Source organism: Ambystoma mexicanum, chromosome 10 (assembly GCF_040938575.1).
Source record: "Ambystoma mexicanum isolate Mex_15411 chromosome 10, UKY_AmexF1_1, whole genome shotgun sequence".
Classification (NCBI taxonomy): Eukaryota; Metazoa; Chordata; class Amphibia; order Caudata; family Ambystomatidae; genus Ambystoma; species Ambystoma mexicanum.
In genome coordinates this window covers 1,228,814,773-1,228,842,027 of record NC_090932.1, presented here as the reverse complement: position 1 = coordinate 1,228,842,027, position 27,255 = coordinate 1,228,814,773, and the positions used below count along the sequence as shown (strand labels likewise).

The following is a 27,255-nucleotide window of genomic DNA, read 5'->3' as shown; positions in this document are numbered from 1 at the left end:
TTAATGGAGGCGTTGAAGTTTAAAAAACATGTACACCTATCCATATTTTTATTTGTGTTTATAATAGGGCAAATCTTCCTCTTAAAAAACGGAGCATTGTATGTTCTGTTTAGGGTGACATCCGGAAGGGGTAGGAGTTCGGATATGGGGCACAGAAGGTTCCAGTCATGCAGTTGGGGGATATGATGCAGGAATGCAAGTGACCTAGAAGGCACGTATGTGTTTGCTGAAGAGTAAGTCCTTGAGCTGCTTCCTGAACTGCAGGAGCATTGGTGTTGGGCTGATTTGGTGTTCCTGTAAACGGGAGCATAGCAAACGAAGGCTGCTTATCTGTTTCTTTTCTTGCATGCACTTTTCTCTCCAGGCTAGCAATGGTATGGCTCCTGGAGGAGAGCAACCCACCTTAGCAAATGACTGAGTTTCACAGATAGGAAGGCAGGTGTGCAAGCAGTCGTTGCCTTATAGATAATGCAGGCATTCATAAAGTGTATTCTAGACTAGCTGGGACGCCAGTGCAGCTCTATAATCCTATCCTCTGTAGGCAATGTCAGGTTATTTGTGTATTACTTACTGTAAATGTGTTTGTTGATGTGGGTGTCCTTGTACAAAAGTACATAAGTATTAGTCACCCCCTCCCTCTCACCCCTGAGTATCTCCATGTATAAACTAATCGAGGCTCACCCTGGGCCAGTTTTGGGAGCAGTGATGTAGAACACAACAAAATAATTCATGAAATTGGTAGAGGGATGCATCCTCTGTAACTACACAAGTGTTGCCTGCACCACCACAATAAACTAGCTGATATTTTCTCTTTCACACCACAGTTCAAAAGTTTATCAGTGAAGACAAGCTTCCCCATCTTATGTTCTATGGACCACCAGGGACTGGAAAAACTTCAACTATCCTGGCCTGTGCCAAGCAACTCTACAAAGACAAAGAGTACAACTCAATGGTTTTGGAGGTAAATTTAATTTATCGAAACTGCTGGATAGTTAATGTTCTGGTAAATGTGCACACTTTGTCAAGGCAATGTTTTACTGGCCTCTATAAAGGGATTCCTGCTGTGTAGCGAAAAGTCACCTGCACTTTGAGAGCAATAACTCTTGGGTTGTGTTGCGGAGGACGGTCTGGAGCAGAGTACTGGTAACTGATCAACATTTGGTTCTGTACTTCCACACTCTCTCCTAATGTTGAATGCCCTCTTCACTAGATGCTAATGTCGTGACAGTGGACTCTGCTCAACACCTGATTCTCAGAACCCAAACTATTCTCCCGTATGTGGCCCATCTCATTTAAGACTAAAACAGTACGTTGCTACAACATGCACCTTTTGTATCGTGCCTTTTTTCATTATGGCTCTAGACTGGGCAATTGGTATTTCACAAAAAAGATCTTTTTTTCAAAACATTTTTTTATTTAGTTTAAAATGATATAGTTTACAAGTTAAACCTTTCATTTTCATGGTCTTGTCTTAAAATCTATTTTTATTTTTTTAATTGGTTCAAACATTGTAAACCTCTAACATTATTTCATCCAATATTTAAAACATTCGGTTAATTCCTTAATGATGCTACTCCTCGCATCGTTTCCCTTCTTTCAATCCTTAATCTGGATTACTTCAGAGATTGTTATGCCAAAGTTCTCTGCTGACATTTTTTCCTCCCACCACATCTCCTTTGACATTGATTGATAACGATGCACATAAGTGCCCAGCAGTTTTCTTCGAATCCCGTTCAATGCAGGACAGAATTTCATTAGATGTTTTATAGTCTGTATATTATTGTCTTGGTCACAGTAGCGGCATCTAGAGTCTTTCTCCTCAATCTGCTTTCTCATTAGTCCGGCCTCTGCCGTAGGAAGCATGTCCAGCCTACTCCTTATGAGCAGATCCCGATAGTGTGCTGATGGGAATTTTATTTGGTACTTCAAAGGTTCATTTAGCTTCTTACAATCCCAAATGATGTTGATGCCTAGCTTATATCGGTTCCTTTGCTCTAGGGAGTTCTGCCAGTCATTTCTTTGCAATTTCTTTTTCGTTTTTAGAGGATCGATCTTTAACATTTCCTCTGTAATATAATTACTTTCCAGCAATTCACTGCATCTCTTTTTCGAGTGGTGTAGATATTTATCGTTATTCACTTGTGGGTTATTAACAATATTATATGGTATCTGTGGTAGATCCATTGTACACTTGCGGTACAGGGATATAGTTTTCCACATCACTGTTGATGTCAGAGACTGTAGTCTTAACTCCACTCTAATCATACCCTGGTAATGAATTCGGGACCCTCAAAACCCTTCGCCAGAAATAACCTTCACAGATTTCCCATACCTTCCAGGACAGATTTAATATTGCCTCTGCTCCATAAGTAAGGACTGCCACCACCTTTTGCTTATAGAAAGTCAATATGGGAATCAAAGAGCAAGTACCATACCGTTGTAAATGGCTCTGGCTTGAGTTGTCAGCTTAGTTAGTTTCTCCTTAATAAGCTGGACTAATTTATATTCTTGTTCATTTTAACTCCTAGGTATAGTTAGTATTCACATTTCCAGCTTTTGGTTATCCAGAAACCACACATAGGATTCTCCCTTTTCTCTTATGACCACAGGCTGTGTTCATGATCAGGATTTTAGATTTTTTAACATTTGACTTCATTTGATTTGCTTCTAGGAAGCCTTGGAAAGTGTTCAGACGTCTTTGCAGACCGATAGATGTTTGGTCAGTAAAGATCAGATTGTCTGCGCATAATATCCAAGGAATGGGATCTCCATTTATTTTCGGGGGGAATGCTCGTATTTGATTTTGTGAGTCTCTCATATCTATCATGTAAAGGACAAACCGGATGCCAGGGCACAGCCTTGCTTTATACTGCGGTATGTATTTATCTTAGTTGATAGAAGACCTTCTCTCGTTAAACGGATCCGGATTGAAGTGTCCGTGTATAAGGCTTGCATTGCCTCGATTAAATCCTTCGGGCAACCCCATGCTTCTAGCTTTTTCCATAACTTACCACGGCAAACCTCGTCAAAAGCCTGCTCCAGGTCGATAAACCCAAGATAGACTTGGCTCTTGGTGTCTATAGCCCTCTGCTTCAGCAGGCTTAATATGAAGATATTCAACGCAGTTCCTACTCCTGGCAGAAAAGCTGTTTGTCGTGGGTCCAGGATACCTGCCCTATGCGCTCACCTCTTGAGATCCCTCAGGAGTAACATGGCAAATAATTTGCCTATAGAGTCTAGTAGGGCAATAGAGCGGTAGTTACTAGGGCCCCCCCAATCACCCTTTTTGTAGATTGGGATAATTATCTCTTCTTTCCATGATAGCGGAATTGTTTTCGTTCGTACAATTTGGGAAAATAACAGGAAAATAATTTCTCCCCTTTTTTTCTTTATTTGTTTTTATTTCCATATTAGAGCTATGTCTGGTCCGGCTGCTCTTGAGGTACTAGGTTTTTGAATGAGCAGCTCGATGTCTAATTGATCACATTTTATTCTCCAGGGTTCAGTGTCTGTTCTCACATTATCAATGTCAGAGCCCGGTTTTCCTTTCTCTTTAAATACTTCTGCATAATCTTCGATCCAGGTGGCTTCCGATACCTGATTTACTGAAAACGCTGCTTGGAAATCATCACCTCCATTAATTATTTCCCATAAGCCTCGAGCATTACTGGTAGATCTCGCCGCCGGCGTTTTCTCCGCATCACCTTGGACTCTTTCTGCCTTGGTGGCTCTCATCCAATTTTTATGCTTGCTTACACTTTGATTTTTCCTTTCCTAGTTTCGCTATCTTCTTTCTGAAGGCATCTAATCTCTGACCTATGTTGTTTCCTTCTGGCTACGACCCGTTGGTCATATGCATGCTTTCTTTTCACCTTCCCCTGGTTAAATGGCTTTTTTCCTATTTAATAATCCTTCATACCTGTCATTTGTACAATGCAACTGTTATCTGCGATTAATTACTCGGCTCAACAGTCTTATTCATAATAGTATTCCAAAAGTGCACTTTTTTAGTAATCTGAATTGGCTAATACGGTTTTCAGTCTAGCTAGCAAGGACTGTTGGGAAGAATTCTCATTATATGGCTAATTTCCCTCACCTAGTGAGTCCCCCAGCAGCTTTGCTGGATTTCTGGAGTTTATTTTTTCCACTTGGTAAGAGTGTGCTTCTTTTTCCCCACTATTACCTGTGTTTTGCCATGTGTATTTTCTCTGTTTTTGTGAGTGTGGACTCTGGAGTACACCACTTCAGTAGCCCCCTTCTTTTGTGTGTTACACAAAAGAAGGGGGCTAGACTTCCCACCAACTCCATTTCTGAGGATGACTACAGTCCCTCAGAAACGGGTAAAGTTGCCATTTATTTTACTTAGTCAAATAACCACAGATCCAGTAAACCCCATCTTACATGGAGTACTGGAAAAGGGTTAATCCTTAGCCCTTTTTTATCTGAACCTCATAGAGCATTGTTTCGCTCTTTTAACATTTAGACTTGGCTGTTGGCAGTGTTATCTACCCTAACTTTTCTACCGCGATTATACTATATAAACGTGGTATTGTTTTGGGCTATTATATTAGGCTCGAACATAAACCCGCTTGACCAAATACTCTTTCTTTTGGCTCTGGTCGGGTTTATTCACCATTTCTTTTTGTAAAGTCCTTCTTGTGTTTTACTTTGCGCGGCAAACCAGGTTTGCCTTCTTTGTTCACTGTCTTTTGGCAGGCTTCTGCCAAGAAGCCCCCCTCCAGGCGCCTGGGTGTCTAGGTGGGCTGAATGTGAGGGAGGGGTGTAGTCACCACCTGCACAGGGTATCCTAGGAAACACAAGTCGCACTTTGCCATGATTGGCTGAGGTGGATGTCCGGGCTGGACAACCCCACTGCAGCGTGATTGACAGCCAGGCTGTGTGAATGGGGGATTTTCGCATAAAAGGCAGGACTCTTGGGCTAGAAGTCAGAGTCGCCACTGGAAGTACAAGGAACCGAAGAGAAGCGGAGAAGGAGACGGCTGCTGCAACTATCCTGTCCCGGTGAAGCCCTGCTGCAGACCTGAGCTATCTACCCTTTGACGACCAGAGAAGATCCAGTCCGGAGTCTTCTTCCCTTGAGCCTGGTGGGGATAATCAGCTCATCTTCTTCAGCCAGAGGACCCTCTTCTTGGTCGAAATCACTGCACACTGCTGTAGTGGTCCGGATAGCCATCTGAAGAGCCTCTCCTGTTTTTAAGGAGCGCACCTTTTATTCACTGTCGCTGCTGCCGGTCTCATCCCTTTGTGGTGCAGACCCCTTCAGACGTCCTCCTTCGTACCGAAGTTCCAGGAACCGTGGGTCTGCAGGAAACTACTAGGAACAACTGCCATGGCACCAGCTTCTTCATTGAATAAGGTACTGCGTTCTGCTTGAGGAATTGGGGTGAATCCCTTTTCTCCTCCTCCAAGGCTTGCCCTTGTCTTCCCTCCTTCTTATAACATTTGCTTCCTCTATTGACAATATCTAAGTACTCTTGGCTACGTTGAATCTTGAACTGTGACTGTGTGATCCTCGACAACAGGAACCAGGTTCCACTTGACCCTGGCTCCGGCCTATTGACTCTTGAATTTCTGTCAACGAGTGTTCTCTGATTCTGTCTGCGTTGACAAAAGTATTGCCTATGATTTATGCCCCCAACTCTCTGGTTAACTCGGGTGCTAAGTGTGTTTTTGCCCCGGTAACATTTATTGCCGCGGATACGTGTATCTTTAGTAAGACTGAACTGTCATTACTGTCAAAAAGTGATCGCATATGTATTCCCGGTAACGACTTTTGTTTCACAACACCGGTCCGTTAAAACATAGGGTACTTACTATACTGTACTAAGTGAATTGGTTGGTTGTAGTATATTTTACGTGTGGTTTTGAATTAATAGAAGTGTCGTGTTTATAACAAATGGTTTAAAAATAAGTGTACTTATATTTTTTACCTGAAACTTTAAGTCAGTGTTTGCTTGAGTCACAGTAATTGTGGTCCCTTTGTGTAATCTCTGCTACTGCTCTACACTCTTGAGATAAGCCTGGCTGCTCCGCTACTGCTACCACTTTAACATAGTAGTACAGGCTTGTACCAAAGGTGAACTTGTATTAACACCTCTAGTCTTAATTGTGTGTAGTGGTCCCTAAGGGCACTGCACAGGATTCTGCCTAACAAGGACCAATGGGAGAACGACGAATACCCCAAGAAGTACTTGGAGCAGCTAATTAAAGAAATAAGAGTTTAACACCACGGACCCATGGCCAAACCTGGTCCTACAAAATCTGCAGCCCATCTTTGTTGCACATTCTGGTAAGCATCAACTGATGAATCCACAGGGACTCCCATGGTATCTGCAGTTCCTATTTGTCAGGCCTCAGCCAGCCCTTCAGTAACGCATCAGGTAGACAAACAAAGGTTTTGATGGCCAGCCAATCCAGCTGCCCACAAAAGCTGTCAAACACTAAGGCTCACCTGTTAAGACAGTTTTTCTGAAGTCCAACTAAAGGCTTAGTATAACCATACATCTGAGACAAAACAAGACTCTACTCTTTGTTTAAGGCTGTACCACCCATATTGTAGCGCAGCCAGGTTTATCTTAGGAGGGAGAGAGGGCTGTAGAATCGGTACAAAGAAATTGTAGTACACAAATGGTCCAAAGAAACACTAACACACTATATATTGTAAAAATAAAAAGCTTTATTTAACCCCTTAACTGCACAGGGATTTCGCAGTGCTGCGCCTTTTTTTGGAGATTTCGTTACGTCGCATTCAATCTCTTGTAATGTTTTTGTTACAAGAGATGTGTCGGCCAAATTCAGCCCTTTTTTTCCCCACATTTAGTGAGAGAAAATAACAAAAAAGAGCACATTTTGTTTTTTTTTCTCCAGTAAATTCCAATAAAATGTACAAAGAAGCCTGAGAATGTTTCCTTGTAAGAGCTAGGAACAAATGGCTTGCTGTTCTGAATTCACCATTTTCCAGGCTTTCATGAACAGGTTAAGTGGAAACAATAAAAACATATTTTATAAGGTTACCATCAGTTTTGTGAGAGGTAGGCAATTTTTCCCTTTTTTCTCAATAGGACATGTGTGGACAGAATGGAAGAGGAGGGTAGGAAAGCTGAATGGGAAGACAGAAAGGCATACATTTCTTGAAAGTAGACAAGTTTGTGAAGGGGTAATTTGCGCAGGTTGGGCAACAACTATGTAGGTAAAATTCCTATCGTTTGGAATAAAAATGGGAAAATGACAGAAAAAAGGTATCTGCTGGACTTGTTTGGACCTGTAAGGTAATGGCCTCTGTGAATATTGAGAAAAGCATTGCACCACTGCATTCCCCCAGCTCTTCTAGTTAGGAAATCACACATTGTTCGTATTGTTTCACAAAACAAGCAATACCACAAGCCAAAAACTGAGCTAGGGTACATAGGATTTTTATGCTGAAGGCCTAAACAGACTTAACATTTGAAAATAAGGAAAACAAAAGCGTACAGTGTCTAAAGCAGTGACTAAATGTAGGTAACATTGGTTGTGTAACAAAGTGCAGTAGCAAATTTATGAAAATGTTATCAAAACCAAGAGAAAACAAATGTCCTACATTACCACAGGTGTTTAGATGAAAACGGTACCTCACGTGTGTGGGTGGACCTACCTGAGTGCAAAGGGCGAAGGTTAAACCACAGGTACATCAAACACCCTCGGGAAGGCTGGATTTGGCTTTGTGGACAACCCACAGATATGTGCTTGGGGTGTCGCAGCCACCAAGGAAAACGGGGAACTCCATGCATTTCTGAAAAGACCACTCTGGGAATCCAAAGAGGTCTGACTTGCATGAATTATAACCCACAATGCCCGGCAAAGTCCAGAAATCGGGGGGGAAAACACAATTTTCAGACATTTGCCACCAGGAAACAACTGAAACGCGCCACCAACACATGTCCTACCTTCCCACATTCCCACAGATGTCCCGACGAAAACGATACCTCACATGTGAAGGTGCACCTAATTAGGCGGAAAAGAAAGTGTCAACCGTCCACAAGTCCAGCGGCAGTCGCAGGGATCCCTGGCAGACTCCCCATTCCTACCCAGAGGGAAAAGCTCTAATGCAGCGCAGCCAGAGCTCCAGAAGGGCCGGTGGGATGTCTCTGGCCTTGGGTGCCTGTCTCCCATGTGGGTTGACCATCCCGAAGTGCAGTGTCATTCTCAGGGATCCCCGACAGGGTCACCATCCCTTCCCGGAGGGAAATTCTGTAAGGCATCCCAGCCAGAGCTCCAGGATAGTCGGGGGTGATGTCGCTGGCCTTGCGCAGCTGACCCATTCCCAGGGAGCCCTGGCAGGGTCACCATCACTACCTGAAGCGAAAAGTTCTAACGCAGTGCAGCTATCGCTCCAGGACGGCCGGTGGTGTTGCCTCTGTGCTTGGGCGCCTGTCTCCCTTGTTGGTCGACCATCCCCAAGTTCAGCGGGGGTCCCAGGGAGCCTTGGCTGGGTCACCAACCCTCCATGGGAAAAGCTGTAACGCAGGCCAGCTAGAGCACAGGGACGGTCGGGCGTGTTGCCTCTTGGCTTGGGTGTTCCTGTCCCGTTACAGCTTTTCCACCAGGGAAGGGACAGAGTCCCTGCCGGGGATCCCCGGGACAGCCGTTGGGCTTGGGTGCTGTCCCCCCAACCCTGGGAAGCAGAAAGGATGTGTCCCTCTGTGGGAGGATTCCTGAGAGGGCTGGCCTCCAGGGACTGGGCCAGCCCCCTGATGCCCACAAGTGTGCCACTAACAATATAGTGGAATGTGGAATGGCCTTCCTTGGGGGCAAATGGGTGCACCCATCTGCCCCCAAAGAAGGCAAAACAACATCAATTCCTTGGTGGTCTAGTGATCCTTTCTGCTTTCCAGGGGTGGCAAATGGGGCTGGACCCTCACTTTGCCCGGCGGGCGAAGCAGAAAGGATCTGCCCCTCTTTGAGGGGTGGGTCTGCAGAAAGGGGGGGCTGAAGGCTCACATGCATGGGTCCAGCCCCCTGATTCCCCTGTGGGATACATTGACCCACTCAGCAGAATTCCCATCCATAACCAAGCTACACTTCAGCAGTTAACAGCAAAATGGCCGCGCTGGCTCCTTTGAGCACCACAGCCGTGCATCAAAATTGCGTTTTGCAGCTACAAAATGATGGCTGCACTGTCTTGCCAAGCACCTAGTGGGCAAGGTCGAACAGGGAACACACCGAGAAAGGCTGCCAGGGTGTATTCTTGTGTGTACTAAAGAAGCGAAGTGAAAAGCAGTGCTGCTTTGATGCTAGTCCAAAGTTTCCTATTGACAAAATGCTCTCCATCTGTTCTCCATTACACTGCTTCTATCAGCGAGACCCTGCCATGCCCATCCATATACAAATTGTGCTCTAGAAGAAGAGAACATTATCCCTGAATGACAGGCTGTGTCAGACCAGATCTGGGAAATCAACAGATGCTTTACTTTCAGCCGCACGGGAAAACACTTGACTTTTGTGCTACAAAATGGCAAAATAAACCCTTCAAATCAAACCCTGGCTCTCTGCGCATAGGTCAATTTCATTGGACCTTTGCCTTGAACATACTGCTTTGTGAGAGAAACTGACTAGGGCTGCAAAACAATATTGGGAATTCAGATGGAAGAGAAAAACCGAATTTGAGATGGACATCCCAGCAGACTTCACCACGTGTCAAAATGTGATTTTGCAAATAAGAAAAATACCTGTTTTAAAAGCGCAATGTCAAATAATGCCCTGTCCTTGCCTAGCAATGCAAAGGGGATTTTACTGGGAAACATATATGGGATGTTTTATTTCAACAGGCTGGCTTCTGATTCATAACAAAAGAAAATTAAATAAAGAAATAATTGCATTGGCTGGTCTGGGAAATCGGCCCAAACAGGTTTCTGCCATGGCACAAGGGACAGTTGGGTGCTGGCAACAAGAGTGCCCTACCCCCAAGAGAAACCACAGTAGATTCTGGGACACCTCTGTGTTAATTATGCCCTTTGAAACTTTGAATGGACCAGGAGGCAGAATATCACACGCTTGTCAGACTTCTGTCTGCTCCAGGTTGACACAATAGATTCTGGGATGCCTACGTGTGAAAACTCAAGTAACACCTCCCCACAACTTCTACTGGGGAGCTTCAAGGCTCCCCAGTAGACAACCCTTATTTGGTAGACCATGCTGGCCATTTGGCTGAAACGACTGTTTATTAATAAAACCTTTAAGACTTTTATCTCTGCCACAGGACTTCGCACGGTAGCGTTCACTGGCATATTGTGGACAGAAATGGCAGAGAATCTGACGAAAGTGTATATGATGCCACTTTGAAATTCAATAATTACCTGCCTTATGATAATATCTTCACATGTATAAAGTTATAGAATTTTAGGTAAAATTGTTTAATTGAAAATGACGAAAAATTATAAGACGGACGAAACAAAGTCCCACAAACATGAGAATTGGACTGCCATGCTCTGTGTGAAATATGCAATCTTCTTATGTAATTTGCCAAAGTGCCACAACTGTGTGATGTATGTTGAGATTGATTTTTGGCAAAAAAAGGACTGTCTTATGGCTTTGCACCTCATAAAACACAACCCCCTAAACTGAGTCCCCTCCTGGAGGCGGCGACCACCGGGGGCTGACCTATCTGGTTCTTGGGGGTAGGTCTAACCTATTTCTGCCCAATAATAAACCCGCTTTTTATATAAGCAGTGGGAGCTCACAGGGACAGGGCACACTCTCACCTGAATTTTCAGCGCCTGCGTATTCAGACATTCCAGACCCACCTTTGCAAGATTCCAGACTCTATTGCCAGGCCAAAGCATAGCTGACCCTAACCCAGCAAGGCCATTGATCCAGAAACCCCACAAAAATCCCAATAACGAAGGGGAAAAGCTGTGGTACCCTTTTGGAAGCATCCTGATGCCAGACTGGCTTTTTGCCCACTACCTGCATGCCCGCTGTACCCTTGCCATCCAGTGACCAGGCATGCCCAGCTGTCTTTTGCCAGGAGAGTCTGCTGTGCAGTGACCAGAGACTTGAGCCCAGAAACCCAGATGGCTGCCCCAAATTCCAAACTCCAGCGCTGATTGTGAGTATCTCCCCATCCCATAACAACCCATAGCCTACCCTATCTTGATACCTTGTCTTGGTTCCACCCTCTAACGAATCCTATTCATACCCTGGTGACTTTTAAAACTGCTAGAATTCTTTGTGTATCCTGTCCTTGATTTGTGTTGTAATGAGCCTTGTCTGGGTTTGTAACGTGTTTGTGAAATGGTTAATGATACATGGAACCTTTCTGTCTTCACAGTTCTAGTGAGGTCAGAAGGTTCTTGTTTACTTGTTACATTCCAAAGTTGTCAGTTAAAGTTTGTATGTTTTTGCCTGAGGATCTCTGGCTGCGCTGGGGGTCTTTATCTCTATTATCCTAATAAAGAATTCATTACGCGTATACCTGAGCTGCCATCCATCATTTTAACAATGGCGAGGAGGATGGGATAGCGCGAAGACCCCCAGCAGCTACAGGAACCGATGCCGCTCCACTCCGCCTGAGTGTAGCAGCGGCCATCGAGGGACGTTTGAGCCGGAGCCGTTCTTTTTCCCAAGTAAGTGCTCCCCTGATGTGTCCCCAGCCTCTCCGGTGCTTAGAATAGCACCCGTGGAACCCTCAGAGCTTCTGCCAGCGGCCGCAGCCGTCACGAACATTGTCTCTCGTCTCCCGAGAAAGCCGCTGGCTTTACCATATAACACAGTGCAGAGGCGCAACTGAAATCCCTTCTGCTTTCGCTGTGTTGTGATAGTGTTTCACTCATGTTCAAGGCACAGCGCCGCTGACATTAAGAGTAGAAGGAAGTAACGGAGGGAGGGGCTGGGCAGAGAAGAGCATTCATTTCAAGTGGAGCCATATTTACTAATGAAAGTAGTGACACCCAGGGGGCAAGTACACAAAGAGCCGGTGGTGCAGTATCAAGGCAGAGCAAGATGATATCCTCCTCTTAAAGTAAAGCAGCACTACTGAAGCTTGAGGTCTTAGAGCTTCAGCCTGGAGAATTGAGCAAGGTGAAATATTCTTCCAGAAGCAGAAACACGCGATATTCTGCAGAAGCAGAGTGAAGTGGGCTGTAATACTCTGCACAGTGCGTTACAGAAGACTTGTACAGGATAGAGGCTGTGACTGTATCCAGCCTCATTACGGTCACCCTCAGAGTGTCATTGTAACCTCCAGGGTTTTAGATTTAAAAAAAAAACTTTAAGCGCCATAAGCAAGACGGCAAGCTTCTATTTCTTTTTCCCTGTGAAGTCAAGTGGAGACGGACTCAGAGTATCAAGGGGCACCTTGATCGTTGTTAAGGGAAGCCTCCTGCTGTTCCAGTCACCATTACTCAGCTGTAGTGTATATTTTTTTTCGCAAACACTCAGTTGGAGTGTGGGCAGGTTATCCAGGAGGAAAGTTTTTTTTTTTTTTTGTTTGGGCGTGCAACAAGTTTTGGAAGATAAATAGGGCGACATGGCATTACCAGGCATAGCCGGTCCTCCCATATTTATGCCTACTCCTGGTCCAGCAAAGATTTTGTGGCATCAGTGGCGCAAAGGCTTTATGCATTACATCAAGGCAGCTGGTGGCACCTCATAATCTAATGAAAGAAAGCTCGCCCTTCTGCTACATTTTTTGGGATACGAGGGGCAAAGGATTTATGAAACACTGTCTCAGCCATCTGGAGACGTAAGCAGCAATGTTGTAAATGAATTTGATATGGCTCTACTGAAATTGGATTTGCATTTCAACCCAGAGACAAGTACGATATTGGAACAGTATAACTTCCGCATGCGGGTGCAAGAACAAGGGGAATCGGTAGAGGAATATGTGACGCCTTTGCAGCATTTGGCTTTGTCATGCAAGTTTCAGTTTGATGAACATATTGGAGACCAGTTTATGACTCATTGCAAGTCCAATAAAATTTGTGAAGAGCTATGGTTGAGGGATGAACCCAACCGTGATGAGGTGTTAGACATTGTAAGACGTGTAGAACACTCGTTAGCATGTGTGGCAAAGCTATCGAGGGGAGAAACTGGCGAGTTACAGGAGGACAAATCAGAAATCTTAAATGTAGTTGACACACAGAGTAAAAGAAGAGTGAACAAACAAATCGTGAAAGTGTGGAAGATAAAATAAGACAAGGTACACTGCAAAAGGGTGACAGGAAGGATGAAAGACTGTGTTTCCGGTGTGCCAGTAACATGCATTTCGCATCATCCGTGTTGTGCCCAGGTCGGAGAACCATTTGCTCAAAGTGCAGAAGAAGAGGTCACTTTGCAAACTGTTGCAAAAATTATCAATTCGGCCAGTTCACTCAAAAAAGGGTGTTGCACGTCAACGAGGAAGAGGAAGCAAGGTCATCAGAGGAAGATGTTACACTGCCTTCACAGAATGTTATTGCCAATACAGTGAATGTTGTGTCGAATGGTGAGAATGTGGATGAATGCGAGCATCCGTATGCCACGGTGAGTGTGAATGGTCATATGGTACGCATAATGGCTGACTCTGGGTCTAAAATCACTTTAGTGTCGAGGTGTGCTTGAAAAGGAAATTAAGGGTGAAGTATCTAAACTGTTGAAACCAGACATCAACCCTGGGGGATATAATCAAGACAGGATTGAATTATCGGGGTATACCCTGGAAAGATTTGAGTTCAAAGGGCAGTGTTGTGATGGTAAAATACATATCACTAAGAAGGGACAAACCTTGCTAGGTTGGAGAGAGCAGAAGAACTTGAGAATTAAGCTTGATCCCAACGAGGAAGAGCAGGTTCTACAGGTGTCAGGTACACCTGTTACAAGACACCCCAAGGTTTTCAGTAAAACTTTGGGAAAAATAAGAGGAGTACAGCATCAGATAATGGTAAAAAGAGGAAGTAAACCTGTTGTAGCTAAGCTAAGATCAGTTCCATTAGCTTTGCGAGATGGAGTGAAGCAGGAACTTGAAAAATTGTTGAAGATGGGTGTGATGGAGAAGGCAGGAGGGGTGCAATGGGTTTCACTGGTAATAGTCGTCAAGTAGCGGTCTGGCGAGTTGAGGCTTTGTATTGACTTGCGTGAACTCGACAAATGCGTGCTAGTGGATAGGCACCCGTTGCCTAACATGGGAGAGATGCTGACAAGCTTTGGACGTGGTAAGATATCACAAAACTCGACATGGCTTCAGCATATCAGGTCGAGTTGGAGGAGGGAAGCGGAAAACTCACAGCTTTTATTACCCATGAGGTGTGAAATCAAAGGAAAGTGGTGAATGCGATAAAGGAAGTTAAGAGTCCTGCAAGTAAGGTTGAGTTGCAATCTTTTCTCGGCATGACAGTTCTACCAGAAATTTGTGGAGAACTATGCGGTGAAGGTGTTAGAAATGAGAAAGCTGTTGAAGAAAGGCACCGAGTTTGTGTGGAATCATGCTTGTGAAATGGAATTCCAAAAGATAAAAAATGAGATAGACTTAGCTCGGCCGTTGGGTTGTTTCAATACCTTGAGAACTAGCATAATCTCTCAAAGAGATGTGATGATGGATCAGAGGAAGTGATTGCTCATGCATCTCGTGGTCTGAAGGGTGCCGAGCTGCGTTATTCTGTATTAGAGAAAGAAGCTTTAGCCTGCTATTGGGCGGTAGAGCATTTCAGAGGTATTGTCTAGGGAACTAACTTTGTTATTCGGACGGACCATAAACCTTTAAAGGTGATTTTTGAGAGTAAGGGTCTAGATAAAGTTTCGCGCAGGGTGGCAGGATGGGTCACCAGAATGCAATACCATAGATTTGAAATGCAGGTAATTCCCGGGAAGTAGAATACTTTAGCAGACAGTTTGTCGAGAGTAAAGGTGTTGAGCATGATGCGGAGGATGTCGAAATGCAGATGGTGGTCGTGAATTCCGAAGCAATTGTGTCTGAGGAGTGGCTGGACGAAGTGAGGAGGGATGGCGTGATCAGCAGAGTAATAACTCAAGTGATGAACTCTGTATGGCCCAAAAGGTGATTTGGTGGAAGGTTAGAGGCCATTCTGGGAAGTGAAAGATGAGCTGTCCGGATCAGATGGTATTTTGTTTATGTGGGAACGAGCAGTGGTTCCTGAGGGTATCCGTGCTAAGGTGATTTATTTAGCCCACAGTGGAAATATTGGAGTTTCCAAGACAAAGGGTATTTTAAGGTCTGACTATTGGTGGGCGTTTTTTGACAGAGATATTGAGAAACGATTGGGTGAATGTCAAATGTGTATTAAAACTGGTAAAGGAATCGAGCTAGGAAGCAACCATTGGTAGATGTTGGAGAACCGTCAAAGGTGTGGTGTGGTGTGATGTGGCTATGGACATTCTTGGTCCTGTTGACTTAGGTTACGGTAGGGGTAAGTTTGTAGTTTTGGTCATTGATTATTTTCAAGGTGGTGTGATTTCAGAGTGGTGAGAGAAATTTCGGGGAAGAGCATGGTGGATGTCCTGCAAAAATTATTTGCGAGTGAGGGTGTTCCGAAAAGTGTTCTTACTGATAATGGCACACAGTGTACTGGAGGAGGTTTTCCAAAATATCTAAGAAAATGTGGGGTAAAGCATAAAAAGGCTGCACTATATCATCCCGAAACCAATGGGGTTGTCGAAAGGATGAACAGGTGTGAAATGGAGTGCGTATTTGACAAGATGGGGAGTATTCAAAACAGAATGTGGGCAATGCGGATGGCGCCTCACCCTACTACGGGGTTGTGTCCTTTTAAGTTGATGAGGGGATGCAAACCTTATTCCATGACGAGTCCTCCGTGGTTGGGGAGGAGTAGAGAATCTGATTTGGTTGTGGATGAGGTGAGAAATATGTTAAAGAAAAAGAAGGAGAATTGGGTTATGCGCGAGAATGAGAGGCGTGGCAAGAAGGTGTTACACGTGGAGTGTGGTGATTGGGTAAGAATCAGAAAGGGAGTTAAGAAGAAGGGAGATCGGTTGTGGCTTTGTTGAAAGGAGCAGTGCGAGTTGCGGGTGGTCAAGTTTGGAATAAGAACAGAATTGCATTGGTGAAAAGAGGAAGTGTGTGAGGGTGTTCTTGATATTACATTTCATGTTTTTTTTTTTAAAGGGGAAGATGTGTTGTAATGTGCCTTGTCTGGGTATGTAACTTGTTTGTGAAATGGTTAATGATACATGGAACCTTTCTGTCTTCACAGTTCTAGTGAGGTCAGAAGGTTCTTGTTTACTTGTTACATTCCAAAGTTGTCAGTTAAAGTTTGTATTCTTTTGCCTGAGGATCTCTGGCTGCCCTGGGGGTCTTTATCTCTATTATCCTAGTAAAGAATTCATTATGAGCATACCTGAGCTGCCATCCATCATTTTAACAATTTCCTAGTGTTGGCGCCATCCTTTCATTCACCCCATCTTGTAACTCCTTAGCAATATTTTGATTAAATAAATTCATTTTCCCTAAGGAAAAGGGGAACACTGCGGGTAGGGTTACAACTGCAGCGTAACTTTTACATTCACGGGTGGCATTCCTCTGTTCTAGCCATTAAATCTAGTGTAAGTGAAACTTGTCCTTTTTCTTTCCAAACCGAATTTCTCACCTTGAAAATCTCATCCAATTATTCAGCTATAGTCACTTTCACTTCTATATTGTTCCTGTGATGTGCATCCATCACCCAGCCAAAAAACTGCATTCCGATTCGGTGTATTTCACCCATTCAAAAAAAAAAAAACGTTTTGACAATTAAAACTGTAACAAAAGAAAGTGTAAATTGCAACGTTTCCACATGTGAATTTGGCTGCACTGTTTTCATTTCAAGTTGCTTTTTGAACTGTATGCCCTTTGTTGATACCTTGCCTTGTAGTAGCTAGTGATACTACATCCCTGATCCTGTGAGAAAACATATGTATCTCATTATTTAACCACACATATAATTAATTATTTAACCAATTCCGAGTGTCATTTTATGCCATTGCAAAGAGTTTTAAAATCCGGTCGGATTTTGATTCTGTTTGCTGCCTCATATCCCTGACTCCTGCTGCTTCGTTCTATCCACTCAGAATTCGATTGCTTGAGGTTTGAGGGAACATTGCAGGGGAAACCTTAACTCAGGTGCTATCTATCCTAATCGAAAAAGTGCTCCTATTCATTTGTGCTTGGGGTTGTTTCTTGTAGAAGTTTAACCAAGTGTACTTCAGTAGTTTTCATTGTAATTATCACCCCATTGGTGATGCTGCCCAATATGAAAATTGTGTGATTTCCTTTGAAATTAAAAAAATATTGTATTGCTACCAACCGGCCTGGTTCATGCTCCATTGTGACCCACAGTATTTGTAAAAGGGGGTGTGAGACAACCCGTCTCACACCCCCTTTTACAAATACTGCCAGCACAATTCGAATCCGTTGAAAATAAAGAAGTATTATTCTAATTGAGCGCTACATCCTAGGCTAAGGGCAAAAGTCCTGATCTGGTGTGTGACGCCTGATTGGAATCCTTTACACCCCCCCAGGTCTGCCCAAAATAATTTGCATTATTTTTGTTGCCTTCCTTGGGGGCAAATGGGTGCAAAACAGCACCCACCTGCCCTCAAAGAAGGAAAAACATTGTGCCCCCTTTTTTTAAAATATTTTGGTGGGGGCCTGTTTAGCTTGGGTGTGGGGGTGCCCACCCGCAAAATCAATCCACTGGTGGTCCAGTGGGGATTGAACGATCCTCGACCAGACAGTCTCCCCTTTCCAACAAGCCCTCACTTGTCAAAATTGGACAAAAAATGCCCTTGTAGGACGCAAATGCGTCTTTGCGGAATTTACATGCTGAAGCCCAATGGCTTCAGCATGTAAATTTAATTTCCTGGTGACATCGGCACGCGTAGCGTGCACCAACATCGTCATGGCACCGACCCCCAGGCACGGAAGGGGAAGTCTTCCCCCAAAGGTAAACACTGCGTAGGGGGGTATCTTGTCCCCCGAATTGGAAACATGTTGCCATGGATGACATCCTTCATCCTCCGCAGTTAAGGGGTTACATGCAAGTAGACCAAGGTACATTTTGGGTAAATAAGTACTATCACTGATCATATAAACGCATTATAAAAACACAACACTATACTTTAAAGTTATAAGACCAAAGCATAGACCTTGTTAAGAGCACTAACAGTATTTCTTGGCAAGTCAGACTTTATCATACACATTTGGTATATGCCACACCTATTCATGAGGAGTAAAAACTAGAAGTTACTTTTAAATTACTTTGTGTTATGCAAGGGTAGTAGACCCTGTCAATTATGCAGTGATATTCGGCATAAAAATCACATAATCAACCAACCCTGTTACCAGGATACTTTTCTGATTGTTGGAACACTCATTTAATGAACAGTATATACCTATAACTACATTTATGAAACAGTTATACTAGGTGAAAAAGACCTTTTGGTGCAATATACAGTTACAGTTGCTTTTCAGTTTAGTGGAACACAGTCGATGATGAGCAAGAACTTTTCACACTTATTTAGGATGTACCAGGCAGACCAAGGTCAGCTACACCTAAAGAACACTTTTCTAGAATGTGTAAGAAAGGCATGGTATTAAAGTAAGACAAACGCAAGTGACCACAGTTCAAGGGTGTTTATTGAACTTTATCAAAGGTGTGAGAAACGCTAATGCAGTCCTAGTGGAGTCTCGTCAAAATAAAAGGGCCTATACTAAAAGACCTATTGCCAATCCTTACCGCAAAGTACAAATAGTGTAGGGTAATGTTCATGAAAAAGAAAGAAGTATTCACAAAATGATTAAGTCTGGATGTTCAGGCCGTGGGCATCCCTTCCCCACGTTTTCAGCACGTGACAAGGTGGTTCACTCGAGCATAGCACACTCTTGGGCTTCTTCGGCACGAGGACACAGTTCAATTACAAGTATCAGGGCCTTCTATGCCCAAGTCTCTTAAGTTATCAAAAGTCTCTGGCTTCAGAGGGCTTGATATATATATCTCAAACAAATGAAAAGTTCCTTTCCAAGTATTCACGTAGAGCAATTCACTCTTCACCCTGGATCCCTCTCAGCCGGGCTCAGATCCCTTTTGCTTCCACAATCCCTTTTCAGGTGGCTCACGGTTTACCCTTGATCTCCCTCAGTTGGGCTCAGATACCTTTTACACAATTAGTCTCCTTCAGCCGGGTTCGGACTAATTACAGTTATTAGCTATCGAAGACTTTCAAATGTGCATTGTTTGGCTTGACCCGTTGCAGGACCACTTCGATGTCACAGTTCGCAATTTTCCACACTCTGTTGGATACCTAACAGAGTCCTTCGAATGAGCACCCACGTGGTTCCGGACCACTCTGTATATGGTATCTTAGGGTTTCAAAAGTTCATTCACTCCTTCGATATTCAATTATATTCCTCTTTGCTCATCACATACGCCTTACTCGGTTCTTGGCAGATTTCTTCATACAATGTTGCTGCTTGCAACCTTGGTTCTAGCACATACCGGTCTGCTATCAGTCTCCCCGACTCACCGGCTGTCCTGACTGTGCTGGAGCGGCTTTGATGTCATAGCCAAGGACAGTACCACAGTGGCAATCTGTCCTCCCCTCGGCTATCGATGCCGGGGAGCCCGGGTACCTTTGACACACAATGCACCGTTCTTCAGCTTTAATTCCCGGTCTTAAGTTTCTTATTCTGTAGGGCTTGTGAAAGTCGTGGTTTTCTTCTTCTAAAAAGGCCAAGGGCAATTCCCTCCTTGCAACCCTTTCTGGTTTTGCCGTCTTTCTCCTCGTGTTAAACTGCCATCTCAGAACTGCTGCTTACTTGTGTGTTTTGCCTTGCTGATAGTGCGCTTTCGTGCTCTACCTTTTTATCCGTGTGGGGAAGTGTGATAAGTCAGGTGTGTAATTATCAGTAATTGGCTGACTGTGCCTGACTCTTGTATTGGGACATGTCAGGTGTACAGCTCGGGTGTTAGTCCATTGTTGCTCATGTTGAAATGTCCGTGAGAAAGTGTTTGTGTCAGAAAAGGTGGGGGGGGTGTTGATCTCCTAGGTATCCTACCTGGTAGGATGGTGAAAAGGGTGTTATTGGGAAGGGGATACCACATCTCACCCTCCGGTGTCCCACTTCCACTCCCTGAGGACCCCTCATCCAGGTGATCCTCCTGCACTGGTCTACCCCCAGGAACTGGGTCCAAACGTCCTGGCCTTGGATGACAGATCCCCGGGGACTGGCGGGTGAGACACCTTCAGGTTTCTCACAAATAGCACTCATTCTAGGCAGGTAAAATCTAATTTTGTTGTAATATATAAAATTACAGTTGTTTTTCAGATCAGTGGAACACAGACTGAGGTAAGAAATAACTCTACACTTATTTTAGGATGGTAAACGGCTAAATCAAGATAAGTAAAACGTATAAACTGTTTAAAAGAGCTACCAGCAACTTAAAGGTATGTATAGACCTCAGACTGTTTTATCATCTGTATAAAACAGACCAGGGAAAGCAAAACCCAATGTTACACTTTATGAATGACTCAATGTTATTCTAGGTGGATAAAACCTAAGGCAGACTTCTAAACACGTTATACAGAAAGTTAGGGGAAGCAAGACGCAGTTAGGAAACGTATACACCTATTCTGTGAAAGAAATAGCGAAGCCAGTGAAGCCAACAGCATTACCTTTGGGAAAGAGGCACAACCAATTCACAGGTGAGTAAATTAACCTTATATATACTTTCCAGAATGGCACAACACACATTCAAGGTGGGTAAGATCTTTTGTAACTGTTCACTCTCAGAGATAGTGGCCAACTAACTCTTTCACAAGTAAGTACTTTTCAGACTCTTGTTATTCTTTTCAAGACAAATCCTTTACTTATCCAGTCCTTCCCTAGTCTATTGCATGAGTTCACTCCGGGGCAGAAGAGGGGCCCTAATGGTCTAGGAGGCAGCTGAAGGCAGGGTGAGATTGGCTTCTGTTGCAGGAAAAAGTCAAAGTTCATGTGGAAGACTGGTCAAACAAGTAAGCAGCATCCATGGACGTCTGACAAGACGCCCTAGGAGGGTTCCAGCGGTGGGCCTGGGTGAACTGGATGAGCGGACTCCCAATCACAAACACCCCAAAGCTTTACATAAATCTCAAAGACTTAGGGTAAGTAAATGCCCCAGTCAGCACAGTATCTCAGCACAGAAGGAGTTGCAGACTTCTTTATCTGCATAGGAGTTGCAGACTTCTTTATCTGCATAGCCAAAAACCCAGTTGATGGATTCCTTTGTCATGAAGCCGGAAGACAGGACTCTGGAAGGGATTTTAAAGCAGGGATCAATGGAAAAGGCTCCAGGCTGGGATTTTGAAGCAGGGATCAACAGAGAAGGCTCCAGGCAAGAGTTTTTTCACGGCTGAATGCAGGTCTGTGGTTTTGGCACCCTTTTCAGGAGCCAGAAGACGACTGAATATTGCCAGTTGGATTCTCGTCGTTTGCAAGGTCCAGCACTCTGATGAGGTGTCTTTTAGGGGTTGAATCGTGTCTCTGGAACTCCAGTAGGATGCTACCAGAGTTTCAGCTCAATTCGGAAGACTGTGCACTGCACAATGGCTCGAGGACCCAGGTTATTACAGCTCTGCAAGGTCGCAGCAAGACGTGGGATGGCTCAAAATGCAGGTCATTGTCCGTCTAGTGGATCTCACCAGGCTCTGGGTTGAGGTTGTCGCTTTTCGAAGTCCCCAGGTCGCGTGGAAGGAAGGGCTACAGCAGGCTCTGGTTACACAGCAGCCTCTCCGGTCAGTGGAAGTCGTCTCAACCGTGTTTTCTTCATCGTCCACTTTGGATTTTGTTTCAGTGGTCGACTTGTGAGCAGCTTCCAGGATCGGAGTATTTATCAGGAACTACAGCACAACTTCTGCATTCTCTCCTTGCATTTTACAGCAAAGGGGTGATCTGGCTGTCCAATCAGGATAGCCAGCCCCCCAATGGGAGTTTGTTCCTTTCAGTAAAGGTGAAAGACAAAGGGCTGAAGAGTTTTGGACTCGTCCCTCGCTTCCTGCCTTCTCAGACACACAGGAGCCTGGACGGGAATCTAAAGGATTCCTGCCGAAGAGAAAACAGCCACTAATGTCGTTACTGTCTAGAATGGCAGGGGAAGACCTCCGAAGCGGCAAGCACACAAGAAATGGCGAAAAAAGGAGCTCACCATTTTAGAAAAATGGTGGCCCTTCTGTCCTTTTATTGAGGCTGAATCAACAGCCTGCGAGTAAAAAGACTTCACGTTCTAATGGTCAAACCACTGCCACCAGCCATTCATATAAAACCCGTAATTGTAACAAAATGTTACCAGATAAGTAAGAAAGGGGATACATTGTATACCCCCAGCACTCCACATAAGGTTGGGTGTGCTGGCCCACTATATAAAATGTTAAGGGGGATGAAAATCCCTCTTTACTACTTGGGAACTGTAGTTCATCCAAGTGCATGAACAAGAAATTAACAGGGGAGCCCAAAGGGGCAACCCCGCCTAAAACCAAAAGTTGTAGTAAACTATAACTTCAACCAAACACTTTGAACAGACATAAAAAGGTCACCTATCAAAAGAGTAAAAGACTAGGTGAGAGTGGAAAAAGATTCCCCTTCACCTAGGGACAAGGTGAAATAGTTACCTAGTCAAAGCAAAACCTTCTTGGGTTTCACATGCAAGGAAGATTTCTCATTGATATGAATATCTTACCTAACATCACCCACCGAGGATTTGTGTTGTAGCTCTATTCTACAGAGTGCATGATTGGGCTCAGGGATCCCATGCTTGCACAACGGCCACTTTAGGCCTGCTTCATTTGCTCCTCAGACAAAGGGATGGCCAGACACAAAATGTCTGGGCGTAGGGCTTAAAGAGTGCATAAGTACCCCAATGGCTACCATACTGCTACACTGCACTACTAATATGGTACAACGGGTGGCAACCGTGGTGGAATCAAAACTAAAATACAGCTGTCACCAGCTGTTAGGAAAGATTTCGTAATTGTAGGTAATTTTCCTTCCATGTGGCAACCCCTAAACTTTTTGCTGTTGTTTTTCACCTTGTTCTTGACTTTGCCAGAAAAGTGCAGCCTTCTGCCGCACTCCTCTGGGCTACCGCTCCTTTTCTTATGGGGAAACTGACATGCCCTTAAGACAGTCAGTACCGGGGAACGCTGTTTCCCGTAGTTTCTTCTATCATTTTGCGGCTTTCGCGCAACATGACACAAGAGGGCACTGTAAGCTAAGTTACAGCTCTCTTGGGTCTCTAGCTTTCTACAGGCCCTAGATACTCTTTTAGGATGGTATTTGATCGGTGCAAGTCATTCAGGGACTCGAATGGTGGCAGCGATCGTTTTGTTTATTTTGAGCTCCTTTTGGCGTTCTGAGCACGTTTTTCGCACTGAACCCAAAATGGTGGCCTGGCTCCCAAAATGGCCAGACCACGAGGCTCCTTTGTCTTGTCCACTGACCGTCTTGCTCCCTTCACCTTCCCCAGGTCGAGCGACCCGGGGCCTTCCTTATTTGGGCATGTACTTTCCCGCGAAACGTGGTTGCTTTCGCGGGCTTCTACATGTCGTTTGTGTGCCTCCAGGGTGTGGCCTGGGATGTCTGGTCCCAATACACATCCTGGGTGCCAGAGAGTCTAGGGTGGTGTGAATGCCTGGGACCACCGTGGTCCGTGATTGGTCCACGTATGGTATGTGTGTTGATGAGCGGATCTCCCATTGGCTCCCCTCCGTTTTGGCGCGAAGGGAACCGTGGATAAGAGGGGGCTGGAAACACCACTACCATGTCGATCTCCTGAGTTCTCACGAACGAAGGAATACAGGAGCCAAGTATCCTGCAACCACAAGGCTGGACCGAGGAATCGCTGGTGACCCGCTGAAGGAATCCTCCTTTGCACTGCTGTCGTCCTGTGAAACCCTTTCCTCCTTGGATCGAACCAGAAGGCCTGTACTGGTGCTTCGACCTTTGGAATAGCAGGAACAGCTATTCCCGGCGACTTCATCAACTCCTGCCAAGTAAGCCTTCGGAAGTGTCTCTGGGCCATCCAGTTGACTGACCAGCTTACAAGGGAGTCCTGCTCTGTAACTGCCGCCAGGTTGTGTTGTATTCCGAGTCCTTGTCACTCTCCCACGCTTCGTACACTTGGCGTTCCCAAGTCTGAAGGGAGGAGTGTACATTTGGCTCGAATACACACGGCCGCTCCGTTGTCCTGCTGCGGCAACAAACTGTGCTGGTTTCGTCGATTGGGACGTCTTTTTGCTCTACACGACTACGAGGCGTTCCCTGCTCTTCTGAACCTGCCAGCTGCTGAAACTAACGTGGAGAAGCCTGGGTCTTCTTGCTTCGGGGACCGGTGAGTAGTTTAGCTAGGATCTGGTCGCCCTCCTGCAGTATCCCATTGCTTTTCCCTGCTGTGTAAAAACAGCACCCTTTTGGCCGTACTCGCGCTCTGCTTCTGCCCGCTGTGGAGGCTGCGCTTGAGTTGCGGAACCTGTTCTCCTTATGCTGTGCACTAACCCGAACTGCCTGACTTCCTCCGAAGAGCTTCCCCTGTTGCCCGTTGGCACCGGCGTGGCAGGTACTTTGAGCACAAGGCTCCACTCTTCGCAGAGCTCGGACTTCCATCTAGTTAGGTGCCTCTGAAAGCGAACTGAGTCTAAAGCGTTATCGCACTGCCTGTTTTCCTTTCCTTTCAGGTGGACTACATATTTCGTGCTTTAAACGCTTGCGACTGTGTATTTGTATATATATTGTGTTGATATGGTATGTGTTGGTTTAATATGGTGATATTGTGATTTTCTCGCTACGGTCATTGTTTTAAAGGCCTTAAAATAAATGTGTATCTATTTTTGATATAACAACTGTTTGGAGTAGTTTGTAAGCGCTCTTGCTTTGTGTGCTCATTGCGGGCTTTCAGTCACCCTCACCCCTCTTGAGACCTAGTCTTGACCGCCGCGATCGCTACCTTGATTGGTCTGGCTTGTCCAGAGGTTACCCTGTTCCAAGTAATTAGGTTGGCCTTCTGAACTTCTGCGCCACCAGGACAGAGTTCAGAAATCCGTCTTAACACCAGCCTACTCCATAACGCCATTGTGGGATGATGTAATCGCCCAGGGGTCAAAATGGGGTTCTTAAAAATCACTGTTGCCCTAAGAGCCATATAAAGTTCATAAGACAGCACATCCAAACGGGTTGCAGTGGTAGGAGGGCTCAAGTAAAAATCCCTTTGACCACAAAAATAAGCCCAAGAAAACCAACAGGAAAAGGAGTTTAGGGGTCTCAAAACAAAAAATAGAATCCCCAAAAATGGAATTCTCCTTCTACTTTTTATGCGGCAAAAACAGAGCAGGGTGTGGGGATGCACATTTCTTTCAGCTGTTGTGTCGTAGGTGAGATCCAGAGCGGAGTATGAGGGTGGGAAAGAGTCCACGCATGTTTGTGGTTTTGGTAATCTAAGGGATCCGCAAGTGTTAGTATTGGAAGACATTTTCACTGGGGTCAGCAATGGGTGGACATTAAGTCTGGGTCGAGGACTGTGCTTGATTCAAACAGTCACGTCTGAATTTACACTTGATCAAGGATGGGAAAGAGAGCAGATTGACGGCGGTACAGAAACCGTGATGTGCAGGAGCAAGTGGACAGAGGTGGGTGGATAAATGGAGAGAATAAGGAAGGGGGCCGAGGAGAGGAGGACCTAGATCAGATTGAGGTGTTCCCTAATTGTGGAGGCTGATCGGAGAGCAGTCTGAGAGGGAGGAGTACATGTGGGAGACGATGGGTCTTGGTCATAATAGGGAGGTAACTCTACCATTAGTAAGTTTGGGACTTCAGATGGGCAAATTTCATGTAGGAGATCTACGTCCTGTAAAGAAGTAGACTGTGCCAGGTGGTAGGTAGATGGGTATGATGCCAACCAATGTTCAAACGGGTTGAAAGAGGGATTGAAGTAGACAGAGGTTGTGGGAGAGTGGCCCAAGGGGTGTCTACTGATCAAGAGCACCACTCCACCTACTTGCTTGGATAAGCAAGGGGAGTGGGGGGAGGTAGCAACATCAATGGGAAGGCTTGCTAGTGTTGCTGTGTCTATGGGAATGATCTAGCATTTGTTGCTGGACATCACTGTTAGTCAAAGAGGTCTGTTAGAAAGAAATCTTACAGAGTGATTGGGCATTCTAGAGCTTGAAAGTATGTTAAATAGGGAGGGGAGGAATGGTGTGTGAGGGATGGTGTGCCTCTGGTAGGAATACTAGTACAGTAGATGAGGTTCAGGTTGAAGTGAATATGAGCAGAGTGACTCCATGGTCATTTAGAGTGGAGGGTGAAGTATTGGTTGGTGGTTGGAGGAAGGATCGCCCATGCATAGGGGTTGTGGCAGTCCCCTTGTAAAGAACGGGGATAGAGAGTTGACGAGGCTGGGCAACAGCAGGCTGGTTTTTAGTGCCTGCTTTTGTAACGCTCACCTGACTCCCACGGAGGCGCTGGCCTGGTTCGCGCTGCTGTGACCTCTTCTAAGGTGATGCGCAGGGTTCGGAAGACGGACTGGACCGGGCCCCCAAATCTGGCTTGTCTGGCTCACAGAAGTATCCTTCTGTAGGCGAAAATAGGGGATTCACTGTCTGCGGGGTAATGCAATCGGCCTCCCACTTCCCCCTCTCCCCCTCCTCGAAACCCTTCTGTGATTCCTCGTAGCGTCTCACCTTAGGGTCTGGAAGGACGAGCTCTCCATCCTGCTTCTGATGAAGGGGCGCGTTGGTATCCAGTTACTTCACTGGATTTTCGGATTGGTGAGAACCAAACATGCTTGGCTTCCAGGTAAGTTTTTTGATAAGAGGTTCCCCTTGTGTCCATGCATTAATGTACTAATGCTAGTGTCTTTTTCCCCATAGGGGCCGGGGTACGGAATGCCGGGGAACAGGCACCGACCCGAGATGAGAAGTGAAATCCTTGTAGAAATCAGGTAAGTCTTTAATGAGCATTTTTTGGTAATGTCTTTTCATTCGCTCATTAACGCTGATGTCTCTTTTTCCCCTTAGGGTCCGGGGTCCGGAAATGCCAGGATGCGGCGCGGACCCGAAATGGAGAGGGAATGAATCAGCAGGTAAGTCTTAACATGGAGATTTAGCTTTCCTTATTCCCTTCTCTCTCTCACCTTTTGTTCTGGTCTTTTTCTCCCTAGGCGCTGGGGCGTGACTGCGAATCCGGATGATCACTGCTGAACATGGAGGCGCCCTGTAAAGGTGAGTGGAATGCGTTGCTGC

The 27,255-nt window shown here is 45.2% G+C and overlaps 1 protein-coding gene across 1 annotated transcript in view; it reads left to right on the top strand.

Annotated features, from left to right (window-relative positions):
• Positions 1-27,255, top strand: part of RFC5 (replication factor C subunit 5) — a 513,723-nt gene that overhangs the window by 36,427 nt on the left and 450,041 nt on the right. The window contains exon 3 of the mRNA XM_069619205.1: positions 825-961. Within this exon, the coding sequence (XP_069475306.1) occupies positions 825-961 (137 nt within the window). The remainder of the gene's footprint in view (positions 1-824; positions 962-27,255) is intronic.